General features: G+C 42.7%; 1 protein-coding gene across 1 annotated transcript; it reads right to left on the minus strand.

Moving 5' to 3' along the window:
* Nucleotides 1-4,850: 4,850 nt before the first annotated feature.
* LOC309569630 (ubiquitin-conjugating enzyme E2 G1-like) lies at nucleotides 4,851-23,685 on the minus strand. Its single transcript, XM_082275530.1, has 6 exons — nucleotides 23,538-23,685; nucleotides 14,158-14,260; nucleotides 11,882-11,979; nucleotides 11,233-11,411; nucleotides 7,888-7,978; nucleotides 4,851-5,187 (listed from the first exon to the last, which is right to left on the minus strand). Exons 1-5 carry the CDS (start codon nucleotides 23,578-23,580, stop codon nucleotides 7,892-7,894), a joined length of 510 nt encoding a protein of 169 aa, XP_082131656.1. The 5' UTR covers nucleotides 23,581-23,685; the 3' UTR covers nucleotides 4,851-5,187; nucleotides 7,888-7,891.
* Between the last annotated feature and the right edge of the window lie 32 nt (nucleotides 23,686-23,717).

Raw genomic sequence — 23,717 nt, forward strand, 5'->3', positions numbered from 1 at the left:
GCATTTGATAAATTTCATCCTCTACACTGGAAATTCTGCTTTCTGCTTCAGTTAGGCGGTGGGAGTGAGACTCCAATTCTTTCCTGATGCAGGCCATGCCTGCAGCTACTGCCTGTTCCACCGAGGCTGCCATGGTGGGGGTGAGCAGAGCGACCACCGCCTGAGCAATCCGGTCAACAGAGGGGTCAGCAGCCGTGAGGGGTGTGGTAGGAGGTGGCTGGGTGTCCTCAGGCTGCTTAGAAACGTCCATGGCTGCAGGTTCGGGCGCCTTTCCGGAGTAGGCCGCGACCGCGGCCTCGATTTGGGCCGCACCCGGCGGAGGCCGCGCCGCCGGTTTTTCCAGGAATCGCTCCATGGCGGAGCAAGAAGGATGTCTGCACCGGGTCCAGAGGGGTTCCTGAGGCAGGTGAGGGGCAGATGGAGCAGGGTGGAGGTGCCGGGCGGGCTTTATAAGCAGGTTTAGGGGGTCACACCGCAGGAGCTGTGGAGTGCTCAACTACTCCATGCGGCGCCGGAACCGGAAGTCGCCATTAAGGTTTTACTGTGCAGCAAGAGGCAATAGATATTAATAGAGTAGATATTAACTGTTTTGGGGCCTTGGAACGCTAGCACTCCCATTAGTGGGTATTTAGAGATGGGTTTATTATTGTGCTCTTTGAAATGTGCTTTCAAGCCATGGCACAATTGTAGGAATCCATGAGGTGAATTGGGTCTCTTGTCTAATTGCATGAACGAATACATCACTGCCTCTCTGTAAATATCTGCAAGAGTTAAAAGAAAATCGTTGGAATTTCCATAATGCCGTATCTGGAATTGTACTAACTTGTGCTAATATAGTGTTTTCCTTTAAGGTTACCAGATAGGTCCATAAATGAAGATCCATAAATGAAGAGTAGCATTAAAGTGGATGTAAACCCTCACATATACCCAGTGAAGTGAACAGCCTCAGATGATACATAAGAGAATAAACAAATCTCCCTACATAGGGTTTACATGTATATCTGCTGTCCTCAGCTTTACATACTCTTTAGAAAGTGCACATTGTGTTAGAGATTTTCTCTTCCTGTTCAGCACTGGGAGTGTTGTGTTGGTATGCAGTGTGTGACAGCTGATTGGAGGAAAGGCACCCCCCCCCCCTCCTCCCTCCACATAGGCAGAGGAAGAAAGCAATGTGTGGTGAATAGACCTTCTACAATGTAAAGTAGTGAGTGTATAGCTTGTATAACAGTGTAAATATGCTGTCCCCTCAAAATAACTCACACAGCCATTAATGTCTAAACCCGCTGGCAACAAATGTGAGCACAATCCTAAGTGAAAATGTCCAAATTGGGCCCAACGTGTCAATATTGTGTGGCCACCATTACTTTCCAGCACTGCTTTAACGGGTGGGTAAATCTTCTGGAGTTAAAGTGGTTAATGGAGACACCTGATAAATGATGCCTCGTGAAAGCAAGATGTTGCCTAATTTTTTTAACACCAACACACGGTGTGGAGAGCACTGTGAGGTGTCCATTGAAATATTAATGGCAGGCATTAAGGGGGGAAGTAACGAGGCTTCAAAAACCATGCTTAAATGCCACAAACAAAGTGTACAATTTATAAATGTTGTGCAATGCAGCCAAAGGCTGCGAGACAGTTATCTAACAACATTGCCCATTTTGAGTAAATGGTTGTTATAGAAATAGATCAGTAGTTTGACTACTTTAAAGCCAATGCACTATAAATCTAGTGCATAGGTATAGAATAGCTTTTACAGGAGACAGGGGAAATTCATCAGGCTTCAGTATCCCCAGCTGAATTACAAAAAGGTCATTGGTTTAGTTAACAATTTAGTTTCATCTTATGAAATGACCAGAAGGGATTTCACATAATTTGATTCCAGGCTTAAAAATCCAAATGGCTGGGAAAACTGCAATTTATGAAACCAGAGATGTAGCCTTTTAATCCCTTTTTCTATTATATTTTAGGCATGGTCGCTTCCCTTTGAAGACAAAAATGACCCCATTTTTTTAATTTTGTAGATGCATTAACATTTATTCTATTTTGAGAACCTTTGCTCAACTGTCCATCTTTAGATCCTGAGATCCATTGTTTGGTCTAAGTTTAAATGCTGGGTTCAACAGTTCAATCTAATTTTAGATGTTGGGCTCAAGTGTTAAAAAAAAAAAAAAAAGGGAATTACAGAGACACTACCATCCCTGAGCTTTTGTAGATGTGTAAACATTTGCTCCGTTTTAAGATTCTGGGCTCAATTGTGCAATCTATTTTTTTTAGCTCTGTGGCTCAACTGATCTCTAAGTTTTGACCCTGGGTTTAGTATAGGAACTATTTTAAAGTCCTTGACTTTGGTTAACCAAAGACCTTGCAGTCCCCATCTGGTATCCCACAGTACACAGAATGTGGAAACTCAATTTTAGTAAATATAAAACTGCTAAATCACTTCTCATTAGCAGTTAAAGCAGTCTTGTGACATCTATCCATGTCCAGCCAAGCACTGGTTAAAGCTTGTAGGCGTTTTCTGACTGTCCTATGAGACTGCAAGACCCCTGACCCTATGTCTGGGCAGTACTGATTGGTCCTGTGCCGATCACATGAACTCCCAAGAAAGAAACCTAGCACTACACACCAAACTGAGCATGTGCAGCCTGACTTATCAGGAAAGTATCAGAGGCCAGTAGGAGGGGAGGATCAGCGAAGCCAGGATCAAACAGCCTTTTTACACAACGCAGAGAATTTGCCCATTAGGTTCCACAGTGAGTATAACAAACATGCTTTACTGCATTATATAGACTGATTTTACTGTTGTGGGTTTAGCTACACTTTAACTGATTCATTTTTTTTGATCCTGTGCTCAACTGTTCAATTTTCAGATTCTGAGCTCAGTATATTTTTAGATCCTGGGCTCAACTCTTCAATCTAGGTTTACATCCTGCGTACAACTGTTAAATCTATTAGATCCTGAGCTGTACTGTTCGGTCTAGGTTTAGATCCATGGCATAACTATCCAATTTTTAGATCCTGGGCTTAACTATTCCATAGATCATCATCCCCTTGCCTGGTTCAATTTGTTTTTAGATCTTGGGATCAACTGTTCAATATACAGTATGTTTACATCCTGGGTACACTTTTCTAGTCTGTTTTTAGATCCTAGGCTTAACTGTTGATCTTTTTAGATCTTGGGCTCACACTACAATTTAGGTTTAGAACCTGGGCTCAACAGTGATCTATTTTAAGATCTTGAGCAATTTCCTGAAATCAGAAGTGGCCTTTTAAACCCTTTCCACAAGTTTTTTTCCCTTTGCATTTTAATCATTGTTGCATCCCATCTGAATTCTTTTGAGCCCAATTTGCCACATTTTCTACATCTGACCCCTTTGGTCAGTTTTTTCCCAGCTTTAGTTTTTTTTGCATCTTTAAGCATTGACATTCATTTGAAAGACATTGGAGTCCACTTTGACACCTTTACGGAATCTGAGCCTTCAGAAAAAAAAATCTAAAGGGGCACCCTCTCCAATTGTTGGGCTTCATTTTACCAAGAAATGACCAGAGGGATTAAATAAGAGTGTGTCCTTCAGAAGGAATATGCTACAGGTTGTCATTCAGTCCTTAAATAGGCTTCATTAGGTCACAGTGATGTCACTATGTTCTAATAGAGGACTAGGTTTCATCATTTCATTGTAATATCCAATGAAATCCACCCCCCCCCCCCCCACTTTCCCCCAGATTCAACTTGTAACAGGAAAGCATGCTCCTCCTGTTCCTTTAGTCCCTGGTACATGCAATCATGGCTTTTAATTTGTTAATTAGGAGATCGCATATCCAGAGGCTCTTCTGTCTTGTACCTCATCTGCGAAATTCTTTAATTGCTTTTCTTACAATTTTAGGAAAACAAAAAATTCAGTCCTTAGACTAGTCTAAGGGTTTTACACTGCCAAGTGGTTCAATCATAGGTCACACTGCTGTTATGCAACCTTCCCTCTTGCTTTAGGACTGTTATAAATGATCTGAATCAGTACCAGACTAATAAGGGCAGGTATGTAAAATGGGGAAGAGTAATCTGGAGTTTAACTGAATTTTTTTTAGTTCAAGCAGGTGCAAACTGGTGTGCAGTGGATTGGCTGCAGCACAACTGCATGTGTGGTTTTACCCACAATTTGAGGTGCGCTCCACTGACCTATTAGAGCATGCATTTTCTTAAAGCACAAAAAGATGCAGCATACAGGATCTTGATGCAGTCTTGGTCTAATAAAATTCAATGGGAGCACACCAAACCACAGATGAACTGCACATACAACACTGGCAAAACTACAGCTCACTGCTGTAAACACTCTTGCTGGTGGCCATATAGGCAATGAAGCCTTCCCCAGTGGGGGGACGGGACAGTACAAAGACTTCCCCAGTGGGGGGACGGGACAGTAAACAAAAAGCCGCTTTAGGTTCTAGCCTCAAAATATAAGGTTTTGTATTAAGCCAACATTTTAACCTGCTTTGCACACTTTGAAAGCAAAACCCAAAAATAATTACTCAGCTTATCAAAACATCTCAAAAATATTTTAATTTTTATAACCAAATAAATGGTTCACAAGACAAAAACAAAAAACCAAAAAAAAAGAACATTCTACTGCGTAAACATGGTTAAAAAAACTAAAGCATCGACTACCAACATATCCAAGTACAGCCCATAACTCATTCTGGCTGAATTCAAGCTCTGCAATGTCCAACTCTTGTGCGGCAGCAAATGCATAAAATATTCTAGCATTCCAATTTCTGGCCAATTTAAACCTTGCCAAGCAGTGCAGTGATGTTATTTGTTGCTACATGAAACACTAGATGAAATAAGCCCTATTCTCCATGTGGTGAACAGATTATGGTACTGCTAGAGACAAATGGAGGATGGAGATTTACCGAATATATAAGGGTTAGTGCAGTAAAGAAAGCAATTTCACCTTTATAAAAAGACATATGCAAAAATATATATCTGAATAAATAAGGATCCTGATAAAGATTGAAGATCAGTCTGCAATTTCGCAGTTAAAACAGAAGTCTATCCTATAATTTATTAAACAGTAAACTGTCCACTTGAGGCTAGAACAGAGGTCAGTGAGATGCCACACGCTGTGAGCAGGATTCTGCTTCTGCCTGTGAATGCTATTGCTCATTCAATGTTGACAGGCTTCTTTTAATGCACTGAAAGGAAAGAGAAGTTAGTAGTCTGACAAAATATAAGCTTCACCACTTCAGTACAGGGCACTTTCATCCCCTCTGTCCAGGCCAATTTTCAGCACTGTCACTTTTAAATGACAACTTGCACGGTCATGCAACATTGTACCCATTTAAGTTTTTTTTATAATTTTCCCCCCACAAAGCTCTTAAAGTGATTGTAAAGTCTAGTTAAAAAAAAAAAAAAAAAAAACACACCCCACACGTTATATTTACCTTCTCTGTGCAGTTGGTTTTGCACAGTTGGATACTTCCTTCTCTGTGCAGTTGGTTTTGCACAGATTGGCCCAGATCCTCCTCTCAGGTTCCTTTGTGCTCCTGACCTCTCCCCTTCTATTTGAGTGCCCCCACAACAAGCAGCTTGCTGTGGGGGCACCCGAGCCGAGTCACAGCTCCCAGTGTCCATTCAGACGGAGCCGCAACCCAGCCCCCTCTGATTTGCTGACTTTGACAGCAGCCGGAGCCAATTGTGCCGCGCGGCTGTCTCAGCCAATGAGGAGTCCCAGGCAGCTGAGAAACGCCTGCAACACAGCTGGATACAGTTAGGCTCAGGTAAGCATTCGAGGGGTTGCACACAGGTTTATCTTAATGCATGGAATGAAATAAGAAAATAAGAAAAAAAAAAGAAAAAAAAAAAAACGTCTGCCTTTACGATCCCTTTAATTACTGCTGGGTTCTTTTTTTGCTAAACAAAAAAAGACCAAAATTTTTGAAAAAAGGCGTTTCAAGATTTTGCAAATAATCTCTTCAAAAAACCAGGCCAAACTGTATTCTGCTAAATTGCTTTGGAGAAAATACCCAAATCAGTTTAGTCTGTAGCAGCCCACAAACTGTATAATATATACATAATAAATTGATCAAGCCTGACGGCCTATATTGTTCCTTAACCGCTTTAAGACTGGAAGATTTTACCCCATTCCTGACCAGGCCATATTTTGCGATTCGGCACAGCGTTAATTAACAGACAATTGTGCAGTCGTGCGACGCTGTACCCAAATTAAATTTATGTCCTTTTTTTCCCCACAAAGAGCTTTTTAGTGGTATTTGATCACCTGTGCGATTTTTACTTTTTGCGCTATAAACAAAAAAAAAAAATATAATAATTTAACATTTTTTAGGCCAATTTGTTTATTGCTACATATTTTTGGAAAAAAAAAAAAAAAAAAAAAAAATCGCAATAAGCGCATTTTGATTGGTTTGCGCAAAAGTTATTGCGTTTACCAACTACGGGAAGTTTGTCAATTTGTTTTTTTTTTAATTAGTAATGGCGAACTGGCAGCGATCTGCGATTTTTTTTGCGGGACTGCGACATTGCGGTGGACAGATCGGACCCCTAACTGACATTTTTGACACTTGGGGGTACCAGTGACATTACTACAGTAATCAGTGCTATACATATGCACTGTTACTGTAATAATGACACTGGCAGGGAAGGGGTTAATTGTATGCCTGGTGCTTACTGACGTGTGGGGGGGAGGGGATTGAGTGACACAGGCACAGATAGCAAGTTCAGCTATGCTGAATACTGTAATCTGACTGCCTGTCACATAGGAGATCCGCCCGCTTTGTTTACACAAGTGGGCGGATTTCCTCACTCGATCCGACGATCGGGGAAGAGCGGCGGTGATCACCGCCTCTCCTCCCCTGGCCAGACTCCCGCTGTGTCTGAATACAGCGGGAGCGAGCCCCTGGTGGTGTGCTGCCCACAAGGGGAGGAGTCCAGCGACGTAGGTCTAAGTCGCTGGACGATAACGAGCCACTTTGCCGCAGTACGCTTCATGTGAGCGGTCGGCAAGTGGTTAATTGCTTGAGGCCCAAAAACACCAGGACAGTACAAATGCCCCCAATGACCCTTTTTGGAAAGTGGGCAGTCCAAGATTTAGTAAAAAGGCATGGCGAGTTTTTTGAAAAAAAAACACTTAATTTTTCTAGTCACCAGTGCAGTACAGCATCACCATTACTGGTGTGGTAGTGATCAGAGACTGGTGAAATAAAAGCAACTTTAACACACTGACCAAAGCAATACGGTGTTACCATAGTAACACTACTCTGGTGAATTGATCAGGATTTTCTCTTCTTCAAACACTGATTGCTTATACCAGTTAGTTTCACTGGTATAAGCAACCATTTTTACTGAAATAGATTAATACCGTATGCATTGTTGTGATTAGCTGCGATTTTGGCCACAATTAATCACATGTTACAGATGGGCTGTGATTGACTAACAGCTAGCAACAGAATCATACACAATGGAATCGGTGGTGTACAGCTGTCATGTGATCTATTGTGATTGGTCACAGCAATCACATGGTACTGCAGTGGGTTTGTACAGTGATCAGTCATCGGCTGTGTATGGTGCACACAGCCAGTGACAGACCACACAATTGCCAGTTAGAGTAGCTCAGTGCTGAATAGAAAAAGTGCCCTAGCCATGAAGGGGGTAAAACCTTCCAGAACTGAGAGGGTTAAAAAAGGTTTGTGTACGTTACACTTAAATTTGTTTACACTGCTTTATTAAATTTTCAGTAACAAATGAAGCACAGAAGGAGATACAAAAATCCAAGAGAACGTCAACTGCTCACAATGTCAAACAATGTGTTTTAACCCAAAGATATAGTAATTGTCTACTTAAAATTTCAAATAGAATTTAAAATTACACAGACTTACTAGTTCAGTCAAATGCCATTTCTTGACTTTTCCTAACACAGCGAGCAACTTTCCTCCTGAATTCACCATTTGGGTCTTCCCGCCACTCTTTCTGAAAAGCAAGGAAGTTATGAGTTTAACAGACAGCCTATTCTATGTGAAAAGTGATCTCAAAGAGTGTGAAAGAGGACCTTGTTTATGGAGGGTGATGTTAAAGAAGCATTATGGGTGTACATACTTCCAAGTTTGTTATTGAAGCTTGCTGCAAGCCAGCCAGTGTTAAGCACTCCTGGCACAAAAGTGCCATTATTCCAGTCAAAGGGCAGACATTTTTAATCCCATTACAAGATAATTTTAATGGTACGGTTTATAGAAGCCCCAACTAGTAACAATGCTCTACTGGACCTAGTGATCTCAAACATAGCAGAACATAATTCTAATGCACATAAAAGCCTTGGGGTAGCAGTGACCATAGCAGGATTTAAATTTAATGTAAGCAATAAGCACATAATGGAAAGAAATGTTAATTTTGAGAGCAAATTTTCAAAGCTGAACGCTACTCACAGGAATGATCGCTGAAGACAAAACAGAAGTGGGAATGTTTCAAAATCAACTATATGGCAATACTTTGAAATATTTCCATGGGCAATAGGTTTAAAAGGCTAAAACCAAAACCTATGTGGCTCACATCCAAAATTAGAGGAGCTATAAATAAAAAGCATTTGAGGAACACTCATTTAAAAGTAACACCAGAATACATAAAGGCTGTAAAAATTCAAAACCTGTTAAATAAGTAGGACAACCCCCCCCCCCCCCCCCTCAAAACAAACTAGCCCCAACTTAATTGGGCAACTGTGGAAAATGAGGTTTAAAACTGATTATATAATGTTATGTAGCGCAGGGCTGAAAAGGTGCATACAACCTAGGTAGAGGACTGAGGGAGTCCATGGTAGAGAAAGCTCTAGGTGTTCTGGTAGATCATAAGCTTAATAGCATGCAAGGCCAAGCTGTAATTTCTAAAGCTAGCAAGATATTTCCAAGCGGAATTTACTCTAGAAAGACATGCTCTTGTACAAAGCATTAGTATGGCCTTACCTGCATATGCAGTTCAGTTTTGGGCACCAGTTCACAAAAAAGGATAAAGAACTGGAGAAAGTGAGGAAAATGGCAACCAAACTGCCAGAAATATGAGGGAACTCAGATATGTGGAAGGATTAGAATTTATTCTTAAAGTGGTACTTCACTCAACATTTTTTTAAATCCTCATGCTGCTAGTATTAAAGAAAGTATATAACAAAATGTATTAAACTTTACATTGTTACTTCCTGGTTTCTTACCTAGGCAAATGTTCTACATCCCAGGAATCTTCAGGAGATGAGGGGTTGTCAGCTAAGCACTCTCCTGCATGCCTGAGCTAAGCAGCAAATTGATTCCAGGAAGCAAATGCTACATGAATCATTTTGCCCTTACTCAAGATGGCCATGGCCAGAAATGCTAGGGGGATGATTTCTGAACAAAATAAAGCATCGCAATCGCCATGGATGGGGAAGTTTGCTTTGAATATTAAAAAATTAAACATGTTTTTGGTTTGTTGTGCTCAGGTGCAGTAAAGATCCGCTTTAAGAGGAGATTTAGGGGGGGGGGGGGTTGTGATCAGCATGTATAAGAAAAAAAAAAAAAACACAACAGTGGTCCATGTAATGAACTTGGTGTAAAGTTAATTACTTTCGTCATTGCGAAGTCAATTACTTTAACGTCATTTCAGAGGAGGCACTTTATACATGCCAAGGAAAATTTTAACCTCCACGGCTTCACAGAAAGAGCAGTGCAAATGTGGAATAGACTCCCTCAAAAACTAGTTCTGGTCAGATCTCAAGATTGTTGATCTAGGGCAGTGATGGCAAACCATGGCTCCCAGATGTTTTGGAACTACATTTCCCATAATGCTCAACTACACTGATGAGTGCATGATCAGGTAGGTATAAGAGTTGTGTATATGATGGTTTTCTATGTATGGTTTCCATTGATTGAACTGGATGGACTGGTGTCCTTCAACCTATGTAACATGTTTGTAGGATTTTATGGACATTGCCTTTGGAAAATTCCTCATTATTTCACTTATGAGCAGAAAGTCTAGTTCCCTCTAAATTCTATGTAAGAAACTTAAAGTATTCTAGTTTCATCTTATGGGTCAAATTTTGCAGATTTTGGGATAGTTTGGAGCAGATAAATGTGGAGTATAGAAGTGTACATGTGGGTTAAAAAAAAATGCAAAATACAGAAAGGCATGCACAGTAGATGGGAATTCCTAAAATGCAAGGTTTCGATTTTTGTTTTTATTTTAGGGTCCTTGCACATGGGCAGCTGAGCTCAGTATAAATGCTGGCATATTTTCTCTGCCCAGGCAGCACTGCTACAATGTACAACCTCCCATAGACCTGAATTAATGTATGGGGCAAGGGAAGACAAGAGTTTTCATTGAATGGGTTTAGCCACCTGTTTGCAAGGGTCCTTAAGAACACAAAGCATTTAGTTGATGCAAGTTGGGCCATAAAAGTGACATTTACTGCAGGTGTATCTTCCTAGTGCATGGGTTTTAAATGACAGTAACCCAATTCACCTACAGTTAAAGTTTGTTAAAGGCCAGTCACTGCCTAGGTTACTATAGATTGACACTCCACAGCCATTGAGTGCCCACAACTCCACCCCCCCCCCCCCCCCACACAAAGTGATTGCCAACGTGTATATAAACCCAACAAAGCTGCGCCTCCCAAGATCCAGTACAGTAAGCAAGCATTGTCACTCTAGAACAGGAAATGTGCTATAGTTAGGATAATCCGGAACAAAAACAATGCAACTACCACATATAATGATTGGTAAGCGGCAATATAGGCTTTTGAGCCACATTCAAAGCCATACATGGTTTTATATCTAAACATCCGCTAGTTAGGCACATGCCAATGTAAAGGCCATGGTTGGCCGCATGGGGAAGCACAGGTGTTCCATAAAACCTTGTGCAGACTGTCCAAGTCATATCAATTGGGAGGAAGCAGCTGCACAAACAGAATTTTGCATTCACAATAGCCCTCACAGGCAAATGCTCGTGTATGCCTGTGTGAGCGAGACCTTAGCCACATTCAGCTGGACTTTCTGCCCTATCTGAAGACATTCCACTGCTCATCTATTAGGGATCTTTGGATGAGCTGTAAAACTTCAAAATGTAAGTAGCTAGTAGTCTTCTCCTAGCTATACCATTCCCTAGATAAATAATTTTTCACAGACCTCTACAGTTCATCCTCATAACACTGCCATTAAGCACAGTAAACCGGTTGCAGTGGATTCCATTACCTAAAGCTAGATACTTACTGCAGCATCTACATTGGCTGGAGAATCACTGTTTGGGTCAGCAAGCATAGAAATAACACTGATCATAATGGTCTCCACTGTGTGTATAGGCAGCCATCGCTCCTCTGGTTTTTCATATCCAAATTTATCTTCACCAGGCTCATGGAGGATGGATATACAGACATCGCCATTCTTAGCAACTGGGAAAAAACACAAGAGTGCAGTACATTAGTAAATGCATCTTTTTTCACATTCTGACACAGAAACCCAAAACTGGGCATTTGTTTTAGGAGTACACATTCAGCAAGGCCTCATTCATATAGATCTACTGATCTGTACACTTGTGCAAAGGACCAACTTCACTTTAGTAAAGTCATATTCTGGTAGTACAGTACTGAGGGGGGTGCACTACTATGGCCCCATGGAAGCAATTAGGCCGCTGTATAGTCACTGGATTACTTCCACAAGACTGCAGTGAAAGTTGAAGTTTGTGTAAAACCACCCAATACTGCAGATGTATGCCATATGTTGGCAGTGAAAGAGCAAGGCATTCTGTGATGACATTAATCGATTTTTATATTGTTTATTAAGGTGTAAATGTATTAACAAAGTAGTAACCAGATACTATGTTTGCTACAGCCCAGAAAACCTGTCTGGAATGAATACTTACCATTTGGATGCCAGATTTCTGTAATAAATTTCATTTTAGGAGGCCGTAAAGGATAGTCCTTAGGAAATGTAAGATATGCTTTAAAGAAACCACCCTCACTGAAAAACATAAGTGTGAACAGGTTAACACTAAATACTGAAAATGCATTTCATGAGGACATTGCATAACAAACCCAATAAAAAAAACTGTTTGAAAAAGGTCTTTTGATAGAAGACCTTGGATTATACATTGCCCCTGCCCCAGGTACAACTTCATCAACTGGTTGAAGCCTAACAGCCAGGCTTCTGCTGGTGGAGTATTGGAAGGAGGGAGGTGACAGCTGCTGGCGGAGCAGGGGAGTGAATACCTGCTCTCTTTTATGAGGAAACTCGGGACTAACAACTAATTATAAGGATCTTACCGGCAACAATCTTCCCAACAGCACTGGAGAAGTTATGCACAGATTGTAATCAGCATTAAATGCCTGCTTTCAACCACATTGTGGTAAGTAGATAACCACGGGGGGGTGACCCCACATTAAGCACAGATAAGCACTGAAGCACCTTTTTTCCTTTGAAGGACTTGATTATGGACACCATTTTGATATTTACATTTTATGAATTTATTCACTTTTTTCTCTTTATGAAGTTTGAAGATATTTATATGCATATTTATTTATTAGAATATTTGCACAGTATATTTTAAGCAGCGCTGCAAACCACCAATCGATATTCACAACTTCATTACGTATTACCCCTTAAAAAAGGGGCTTGCAGTACTCCACCCCAACAAAGCCTAAAGGGGTTGTAAACTCAGAATTGGCAGCCCGTCCACTAGGGGCGCCACCCCTCCATACATGCATCCAGCCCCCTAATCTACATGCAGGTCACTGGATGCATGGATTCCAATATTTTTTTTTTTTTATAAAAGCACCCAATTAGAGCCAGAGGCTCTAATAAGACTTCAAAAAAGGGTGGGCTCAGGGCACAGAGCACTGTTCCCTGAGCCCACCCAGTTGTATGACAATAGCAAATGAATATTTGCTATAGCACTCATTCTCCTCCCAGCCAATCAGGAAGCGGGTTGCAAGTCCCCTTTCCTGATTGGCTGAAAAGAGGCACAGCCACTTGGGGAAGGAGGAGGCAAGGATGCTAGCTGTCCAGCTGGCCTGCCAGCGCCCAGGGGGGGTGGTTTTCATTCGACTGCCGGCTGGGGGGGGGGGGGGTGTTGGTTTTGCTGTCCCCCCAAAATCATCATGCACCAGCCGCCACCGCTCAGGTTTTTTTTATTTAAATTTAAGATAAAAAGTCTGTGTGCAGCAGCCCCCCTAACTTACCCCCGAGTCCACTCCTTATCCAATAATATTCACAAGTGCCTCAGCCATCCGGGACTCTCCTGGTTGGCCGAGACAGCAGCAGTGCCATTGGCTCCCTCTGCGGTCAAACTCAGCTAGCCAATCAGGAGAGAGGGGGCAGGGCCATACAGCAGATCCAAGTCTGAATGGATATATGGAGCTGCAGCTTAGCTTGGGTGCCCCCATAGCAAGCTGCTTGCTGTGGGGGCACTCAACAGGCGGGAGGGGCCAGGAGTTCCAGCCAGGGACCCAAGAGGAGGATGTTCTACTTCCCCCTGTGCAAAACACTGCACAAAGGAAGTATGTCATTTGTTATTTTAATAGATTTTTTTTTTTTTAAACACACAAGACTTTACAATCACTAACTCTTTCTACCCAAAAGGATTCAGGATCTGAGATCCAAGCATAAACTAGATTTCCATGAACTAATCTTTGCATTTGGCTGTGTGTGTGTATATATCCCAGCTCAGCCCACTTCTGCTCCCTCTCAAACTGATTTGCGTTTTTTTAGATTGACTTAAAGCAGCACTCCAGCTAACACTTTATAAGCAGTTACAGCAAACAGTTTTGTTCCTATTGGGATAAAGGTTTTTCATAAATGAATAAAAGTTGACCATTATAAGCATCCCTGTCAGCATTCTAATTTGCCCCAACCCTGTACAAGCCACTTTGCCTGAAAAGCCTGGCCCGTTAAACGAAAAATTACCAGGTAAAAAAAAAAAAATTTATATATATATATATATATATATATATATATATATATATATATATATATATATATATATATATATATATATATATATATATATATATATATATATATATATATGATACACACACACATGCAATGCAGCCACCACATCCTAGAACTGATAAAATCCAATTTAATACTGCTTTAATCAAGAGTATGAAAAGTGCTGAGAAATTAAATGCAGAAACTTACAATAATGTGTCTTGAGGCCCAATAACAAGCACTTCCCATTTAAAGATATCATCATCATCAATGAGTCCAGCAGAAAAGCCTTCAACTGGGTTTTTATTCAATTCTGAAATAAGGTAGAAAACTTACATGTTAGAAGAGCTAAACTATAGATGACCTTTTCTTGTATTGGCTTTACACTACACTATACATTTATTATCTAGTACATTACAAAGACACCATAAAAACCTAAGACCGTGTATTTCTTACCAGTTCAAAAGGACCTGGTGCACCTAATGTTAAGGTTGAGCTATACTCACCTGGGTTCCAGCAAGTCGATGTCCCTGAGCTTCCTACCCAGCCACTGACCCCTTCCGCCTGCCGGCATTCTGGTATTGATCGCCGGCTGCCTTCGTTGGCCAGGTGGGAAGGACGTCACTCCTGTATATATGCAGGAGTTCAGATTTACCACTGCCGACTCACTGTACAAGGGTCGGGCAGGCAAGTAAAATTCCTCCCTTTTCACCCATTTAATTGTGGCCTAAGGTTCCACTTTAAAATTTGAAGATCCAGAATTTGCAGAATGTATTGCCACCCACCCTCCTCTCCTTGTGTATAGCACAGCAAAGCAGAGCTCATGTAGGATGCTGTGGTCTACTTGGGACTCTACACTTAAGCCCAGTTGTCAGTGTTCTGCTGTAAGGTGTCAACTAATGCCGAATTTAACCACTTGCCGACTGGGCCATTGCCAAATGATGGCTACAGGGCGGTCGGATTATTCTGGGAGGGTGTACTATGACGTCCTCCCAGAATTGCACTTCCCGCAAAGGGCCAATAACAGCGGGCGTTTACCACATGATCCAAGGTCATTGGACAGAGTGATCACTTGTCAACAAACCGACACATGACCGTTTCAGTTCTCTCCTCGCACACTGTACACAACGATCGGTACAGCGTGCGAGAGAAACTGCATCCATTTCCTTCCTCTGCTATACCCCAATTATGCCACATCCAGGGCCACTGCAGTGCTCATCAGTGCCTCACAAAATTGTAATAGGAAGTCAGGAAATGACAGTGCTCCCTGCATGTGGGGCCTCTGTTTGTGCTAGGCTGTGTAAAAGTGTCACATGTGGTATTGTCACTCATGAGCAGCAGAATGTATTTTTGGGTGTCATTTTTACTGTGTACATGCTATGCGTTAGAAATATCTTATAAATGGACAACTGTATATATAAAAATAAAACATGTTCAAAAGATGCATTATGGCTTCTAGATTATGTGTTGGGGTGTTTAGCTTTGCAAAATGGGTCATTTTGTTGGCGTTTCCATTGTCCTGGTGCTCCAAGGCCTCCAAAAAAGTGTGATAGGTTGTCAGGAAATTATATGTGCAATTTTTGCTCCTAGAACACCTGGAGGTGCTACTTGGATGTTGGACCTCTATGTGGTCAGGCTGTGGTAAAGTCCCACACATGTGGTATCGCCATACTCCGGAGTAACAATGCATTTTGGGGTGTAGTTGCAAGTATGCCTATACAGTGTGAGAAAACCATTTTGTGAAAAAAAAAATATTTTGAAAAGAATTGTGTGAAAAAATTACAACTTCAAAAAAACTGCTTTCCAAATCAAAAAAAGGGTGTCATTTGGGGGGCATTTGTAACTTTACTGGCTTGTTAGGGTCTCAAGAAATGATAGGCCATTAGTACATCAGGTTTGATCAATTTTCAATGATTGGCACCATAGCTTGTAGACTATAACCTTCACAAAGGCCAAATTTATACCCATTTTGGTCATTTTTACCAAATGCCATAGGTAGCCGTATAAATTTGGCCAAAATTTATGAAAAAATTATTTCTAAATTAGCAAAATTTTAAAACCGAAAAGAAAAATTCATTCTCTTTACAAAATTTTCGGTCTTTTCATTTATAGTGCAAAATAAAAAAAAAAATGACTAAATGCCACCAAAAGAATGCTCTGTGTGAAAAAAAAAAAAAAATGAAAATTTCATATGGGTAGTGTTGCATGACTGAGTAACTGTCATTCAAAATGTGAGAGCACTGAAAGGTGAAAGTTGGTCTGGTTAGGAAGGGGGTTTAAGTACCCAGTGGGTAAATGGGTAAAGTGGAACTTTAGGCCACAATTAAAATGGGCGGACAGGAATTTTAATGGAGACATGCTTTGTCTCTGCTGCATTAAAGTTATTTACCTGCCTGTCCCTTTTTGTAAATTGAAAAGTGTCTGGAAAGGGGAAGCATGGGAGACAAAATTGAGGATTTACCCAAGACAGAAAAAGTGGATTTTTGTCTTACGGTAAAATCCTTTTCTCTGAGGTTCACTGACAAGACAGCTTCAATTTTCAGACCATTGGGCTTTAAGCTGTCTCTTCAGGAGTAGGGCTAGGTGGAAACCTTTTTTGGTTATGCCCCTGGGGCAGTCCCAGAGGGTATACCATTACTTCCTGCTGTAGGACTCCACAGTTTATAACTAGCAGTGTCAGAAGAACAAATAACTCAATACCAACAGAGGGGCGGGTGCTGTGTGTCAGTAAACCTTAGAGAAAAGGATTTTACGGTTGACAAAAATCCAGTTCTTTCATGCACTGACTACTTAAATTCTTCAGCCCTGTGGGATGTCCCAAAGCAGTGTCAACATGAGGGGGTGGGAAAAAAAAAAACGCAGAATTCCCAACAAGGCTAAACATAGCCAACCAGGTAACAGGAGCGCAACAACTAGGAACTGGAGCTCACCACCACGAAAAAATTTCACCCTCAAGAAGCAGAAGCCTCTGCAAACGCAGCCTGCAAGACTTTGCAGCCAAACGCAAGTACATCCACCTTTTTTGAATGTGTGTACAGACGACCATGTAGCCGCCTTGCACAGCTGAACCATTGATGCATGATGACGGAAAGGCCCAGGAGGCAATAAGCGCCCTCATAGAATGCACTTTAACAGGGAAAGGAGGAACCTGACCCTTAATAGTTAATAGAATAGGCCTGCACCACCTAGTGCCTGATCCACTTGGCAGTGGTAACAGCAGATGCGGCCTGCACCTTACAAGGTCCATCCTTAAGAACAAAGAAAGAATCTGATTTTCTAATGCGTTCAGTCACCACCAGGTACATCCAAATCACCCTTACCACATCTAAGGGATGTAAGGCAATTTCCTTAGGAGGAGCTTTAGGCTTAGGCCATAGGGACAGTAGCACAGTGTCTTCATTCAAAAGAAACCCCAAGACATTAGGAAGGAATCCTTGACTGGGTCGCACCACCACCTTGTCCCTATGAATCACCAAGGTGAACAGGACAACGCAGCCAACTCCAACACCCGATGTGTGGAAAAGCTACCAAGAAAGCCACCTCTTCGTCAAAAGGGAGACTTTTGAAGCACCAACAAAACCAAATTGATCCCATGGAGGTACCAGGGAATCGCACCAGAGGAGCCAGATGGCGAACTTCCTGCACAAAAGTATGAACCAAGGACTTCGCTGCCAACGGCCTATAGAAAAAATAGCCAAGGCAGAAATCTGGCCCTTGATGGTGCCCAGAGCCAAACGTTGATCTACACCCAATTGTAGAAAATCCCAACAGACGAGACCGAAATGGAGCGGGGGAGAACCCCCGCGACTTACACCAAGTAATGTATGCCTTCCAAGCTCAAACCTTCCTGGAAGTAGATTTCCTAGCCTTCAACAGCTTAGGAATCACCAACTCAGACAGCCCTGTCTTTCAATAATAGCCAAGCCGTTAAAGCCAGCAACTGTAAAGCAGGATCGAAGTATGGTCCCTGAGAGGAAGTTTCCTAGGGACGTCTGTTCCCGAGAACTTGACACAAACCTCTGCACCTTCCTGTTGAGAAGGGAAGCCAGCAGGTCCACAACGGGGGTCCCCCACTGAAGACAGTTTTATGAAATACCTCCGGGTGAAGAGACCATTCTCCCGGATCAAGATAGTGCCGACTGAGATAGTCCCACTTGCCAATTCTCTACCCCTGGAATGTGCACAGCAGGGAGAGGGCCTGAACATATTGTTCTGCCCACCTCAAGAGGCCAGCCACTTCCCGGGGCTGCCAGGGCACTTCTTTTGCCCCTTGATTGACATATGCCAAAGCTGTAGCATTGTCCCGATTGTATACGCACAGCGTTTCCCTGCAGACAATCCATCCATTCAAAGTCTGATTGCCCGAATTTCCAGGATGTTGATTGGCAACCTGGACTCCTCCCGAGTCCAGACACCTTGGGCTGAATACACTCCCAAGACCCATCCCCATCCAGACTGGCATCTGTGGCGATTACAGTCCAACACAGGGGAAGAAAAGATTTTGCCTAGACGTAGAGTCGGGGACCAGAGCCACCATAGGAGAGAGACTCCCTCGTACCCTGACTCAACAGGATCAGATTGTCCAATGACAGCGGATCCTTGTTCTATTTGATCAGAATCTCCCTTTGCAAAGGTCTGGTGTGGAACTGCACAAATGGAACGACTCAAGGTGGAGAGCAGACCCAGCACTTGCATGCAAGTCCTGAGTGACGATCGATGGACAAAAGGAGCTGAACAGCATCCTGTAGCCTCAAGTTTTGGCTGAGGAAGAAACATGGGCTGATGCTGAATCCAACGTCAGACCCAACTACAGTAATGCCTTGGTTTGCGAGTACAATTCGTTACAGCAGCATGCTTGTAATCCAAAACTCGTATATCAAAAGCGAATTTTCCCAAAAGAAATCATGGAAACTCAGATGATTAGTTCCACAACCATTTAATGGTATAAATAAAGATATGCTATTATCGTATATAAAGTTCATTACTGTACAGTATAAGCATGCCATCTCTATTAAATAACATTAGGTGTCCCTCTGTCTGTACTGTAAATAAAGATGCTGATTTATACTGTATCAGAGCGTCTCCGGCACTCGTGTGACTCCTCAGCTCTCTGCTTCTCTCCTCCCCTCCTCAGATGACGTCAGCTGGAGTGATCGGCCCCGCCCAGCGGGGAGAGAAGAGAGACGAGGAGTCACATAAGCGCTGGGAGACTCTGAAACAGTAGAAATCAGCACCTTTATATACAGTACAGAGACACATAATGGTACGCAACAGAGGACATTAACAGAGGGGATGGCATGCTTATACTGTACTAAACTGCTTGTACATCAAGATGGTGCTTGCATATTAAGACAGATTTTTTTTTTTAAAAATGTTGCTCGTCTTTCAAAATGCTCGTAAACAAAAGTTACTCGCAAACCAAGGTATTACTGTAGTCCTTTGTGGATGAAGACAGCACAGATTGATGAAAATTCAGTGTCCACCCAAAACTCCTGCAGAGTTTGCGCCGTAACGTCCAAGTCTGCTTCTAGAGCCGAGGAAGACTCTGCACGCAGAAGCAGATCTTCCAGGTAACCTAGTACAGCAATCACCTTCTGCTGTAACAAGGCCAACACCTTTGTAAACACCTGAGGAGCTGAGGCGAGACCAAAGGTAACGCCGCGATTTGAGAGTGCTCCTCGCGCACGGCAAAACGAAGAAACCGCTGATGCCCGACATATTGGAATACGAAGGTCCGCGTCCTTGAGATCGCTAGAAGCCAGCAGATCTTGATGAAGGAAAGCTACTACTGTGCGGATGGACTGCAGGAAGTGATGGTATACCCTCTGGAACTGCCCCAGGGGTGTAACCAAAAAGGTTTCCGCCTAGTCCTACTCCTGAAGAGACAGCATAAAGCCCACTGGTCTGCAGAATTGAAGCGGTGTGTCAGTGAGCAAAAGAAAAGTTTTCAGTTGACTGTTTTTGCATCACATAGCAACTACATTTGGGACTTTAGCTTATCATAGATAAGGCTTTAGTGTACGCTCTTTAACCCCATCTTGACCACACTATCCCGAATGACTGCTATGGTGTGGCCGCATGTTACCAGGAGGCTGTCATACAATGCCCTCCCATGAGCACACTGCCTGCGTGCCCCCCACAGCACACATCGGCAGTTATAGGGGTAAAGAACCTATCACAGTGGCCCTTTACCACATGATCAGCTGTGTCCAATCACAGCTGATTACAATGCAACCAGGATTTGCCCATTATGGTCAATCCTCCCCTCACAATGACCGCATATAAGGAGAGCAGAAAACTGGCAAATCCACACAGACGTCATCTGCACTTTGTTTAGCAAAAAAAAAAAAAACAGTGGGGATTAACTACTACCAAAAGAAAGATCTGTCTCAAAATCTATAAAAATGTAGTTTGGGTACAGTGCTGCATGACTGCGCAATTTAGCTGCATGACTGCGCAATTTTCATTCAAAGTGCAACAGCACAGAAAGCTGAAAATTGCCCTAAGGAAGTGGGTGAAGGTGCCCAGTAGGCAAGTGGTTAACTAATTGTTCACCTTTGTCAGCCAATAAGTCGAGGCAGAATCTTCAGCCGAACACCCACAGAAGCGGGTCTGGTGCCAATAAGCTCAGAGGTCCATAACAAAAAATTTGTTTAGCCAAAAGCTTTTTCGGCTATACTTCTCGTGGGTCACAAGAGTGCACTTTTGCTTACCTGTGACCCAGAATAAGCTGACAACAGGCTATAGCCTGCTGACATGGCAGAGCCTGACAGTTTTGTCAGGATCCACCCAACTGACATGCAGCTGAGAGCTGCAGCCAGCTGTCCTCACCCTCTACTGCCTGGTGCTCCAGTAAACTATGGAGGAGCAAAGTGGAGACTAAAGAGGTTGTAGACCCTTACATATACCTAGTGAAGTGACTTGCCTCAGGTGATCCAAATAGATGAAACAAACCCCCCTACACAAGTTGTACCTGTTTATCTGCAGTCTTCTCATTCAAAGTCTTGAATGGAATTTATAAAATGTATCTGAATTTAAAAAGCTTATCTGAGCGGTCCTAAAAAAACAAAGAAGGTACTTTAATTTTTTCAATTACTCTGTAGAGCTCAGTAAGGAAAGGTCTGACAGCTGATTGGAAGGGATATCCCTTCATACAGCACACAGAAACAGAGCTGAGAATGTCAACTGGGAGATCCCTCCCCTATCACTTTTTCTTTTATGGTCAGAATGAATTCATTCGGACATTTTTTCCTGATAGCAGAGGAATGACGCAGTAGACAGAACAAACACTTAGCACTCTTCATTGACACAAGTACATGCTAAAAAAAGATATGCTTTGTTCATATTTTCTGAGGTTTACCAGCACTTTTGTCAATGCTCTCCACTCTGAACAGACAAAACTGAGCAATCAGCAGTCATGTGATTGTTCAGTTCTCAGGCTTAGATATGATGTGGGACAGCTGCAGCATCACACGGATCCTACAGCACAGAGGTTAGTTTGTAAAAAAAAAAAAACTTCACAGGGGCTACAACTTTTAAACCCTCCCTTAGCCGATTCAAAGTGAGGGAAAAAAAAAAAAAATAGTTGCCTTTAGTGCTACTTAAGCACTTGCCCACCGCAGTTTTACTGCGGCAGGCTGGCACGGCTTCACAAACTGACATAGTACAAAGTTGGTCGAGTGCCTCCGGCGGCGCACTTTCACACCTACTAGGCAACGGGGATGCCGATGCACGTGGCCACGATTACCGCCGGCCACCCGCGATCGCTCCCTGCTGAGAGAGAAGGACGGTCAGCTGTTGTAAACACAGCCACCGTTCTCTCTGAAATAATCACAGAGCGCCTGTTATATATAAGATCACAGGTCTCTGGTCATTTCACAGGCCCCCCCCCCCCCAGTTAGTAAACACTCCCCTAGGCTCACATTTAATCCTTGGATCACCCACTAGGTTAACCCCTTCCCTGCCAATGTCATTATAGTAACAGTGCATATTTTTTTAGCACTTATTAATGTAGTAATGTCACTGTCCCCCCCCCCCCCCCAAAGTGTCAAAAAGGTAATTTAGGGGTCTGATCTGTCCTCCACAATGTCGCAGTCCCACAAAAAAAAAAAAAAAAAAAAAAATGCAGATTACTATTGCTAGAAAAAAAAAAAAAAACAATGGGTGGTCAAATACCACCAAAAGAAAGCTCTATTTGTAGGGGGGGGGGGGGGGCACATTTTGTTACAGTGGCACACAACCGCGCAATTTTAAAGTAACAGTGCCAAATTGCAAGAAATGGCCTGGTCATTAAGGGGGCAAATCCTTCCGGTCCAGAACTGTTCAAACGAAATGTCACAAGTGATATTCCATTCACTATGTACAGCGGGAGCTGATCAGCAGGTCCCACAGACCCAATGTCCCCTGGGACCCGCTGATCATTCCTCTGACAGAACGCCAATCTGTAAACAAAGCCGACTCGTTCTGGGGAGTACAGAAGACATGGATCCTGTGAAGCAGAAACATTGATCATGTCTTCAAATAGACAAAGCGCCTCCCCCACAGTAAGCATTCCCTAGGGATACATTTAATCCTTTGATTGGCTGAGCTAGATAGACTGATGTCTCTTCAACATATGTAACTATGATTGCCCCTATTAACCCCTTCCCTGCCAGTGCATATTTTTAACCCTGATCACTGTATTAGTGTCACCAGTCCCCAAAATAAATGTGATAAAAGTGTCAGTTAGGTGTCTGATTGGTCCACCGCAATATCACAGGCCCGCTTTAAGTTGCTGATAGCCGCCAATACTAGTAAAAATAAATAAAATCCCATAGTTTGTAGACACTACAACATTTGCACACACCAAACGTATGCTTATTTGGATTTTTTACCAAAAACATGAAGCAGAACATTTAGCTAGTGTCGCACAACCACGCAATTGTTAAAGCAACGCAGTTCCATATACAAAAAAAAAAAAAAAATGGCCTGGTCTGGAAGGAGGGGTTGGTCTAAATGGCCTGGTCAGGAAACCTTCCAGAGGGGAAAAAATAAATAAAAAAAGGGCTAGTAATTTAAATGTTGGTAAAAAAAAATATAAGAACACTTGTCAGGTGGTTGTAATTCCCTGGTAAGGGTGACTATTTGTCCTGGTGACTGATAAAAATCCAGGATTTGTGAGGGGGGGGGGGGGGCACCAGAATAGGAAGAAAGGAGCTCTTCAGAAAAGGAGCTACCAGGAATGTCCTCATTTCAGAGCAATTCCCTCTCACTTCCTGTTTGGGCTCTTGAACAGGAAGTGAAGGAAAATTTCCTCCATGAGTCACAGATGGCAAACAAAAGGGCTTCTCTCTATTACTCTAGCCTTCAGTCCTACTTCTGGGAGCTCAGGTCATGTAGAGACGGTTGTTCTGTAGAGGTTCCTGGGAGGCCAGACATGGCTTTGTGTGGACAGAGAGGCGGACATAACACAGGATAGAAAACACGGAGCTCTTATGAAAGCGGCGTGGCACTGGGATTGCGAAACTCCTCCAGCAGGCAGATGCGTTATACAGAGTCCCCTTCAGACAATAGCACATGTGCCAAGAACAAAGCGAACCCCCCATAATTACCTGCTAGCTGCTTCCTGAGAAGAAGCCCTGCTTGATCTGCCATTACGAGCGATTCTAGACACCTCTCCACACTGCTTCCCCTTCTCACCTATCCGCCTTGTAACACTTCCGCCCTTATAGGCTTCGCTGCCCAGTGAAACGCACAAGCCCCGCCCTTCCTTTGGAACGCACAGCTGAGCC

The sequence above is a fragment of the Pelophylax lessonae genome (genome assembly GCF_965119305.1).
Source record: "Pelophylax lessonae genome assembly, chromosome: 1".
In the NCBI taxonomy this organism is placed as follows: domain Eukaryota; kingdom Metazoa; phylum Chordata; class Amphibia; order Anura; family Ranidae; genus Pelophylax; species Pelophylax lessonae.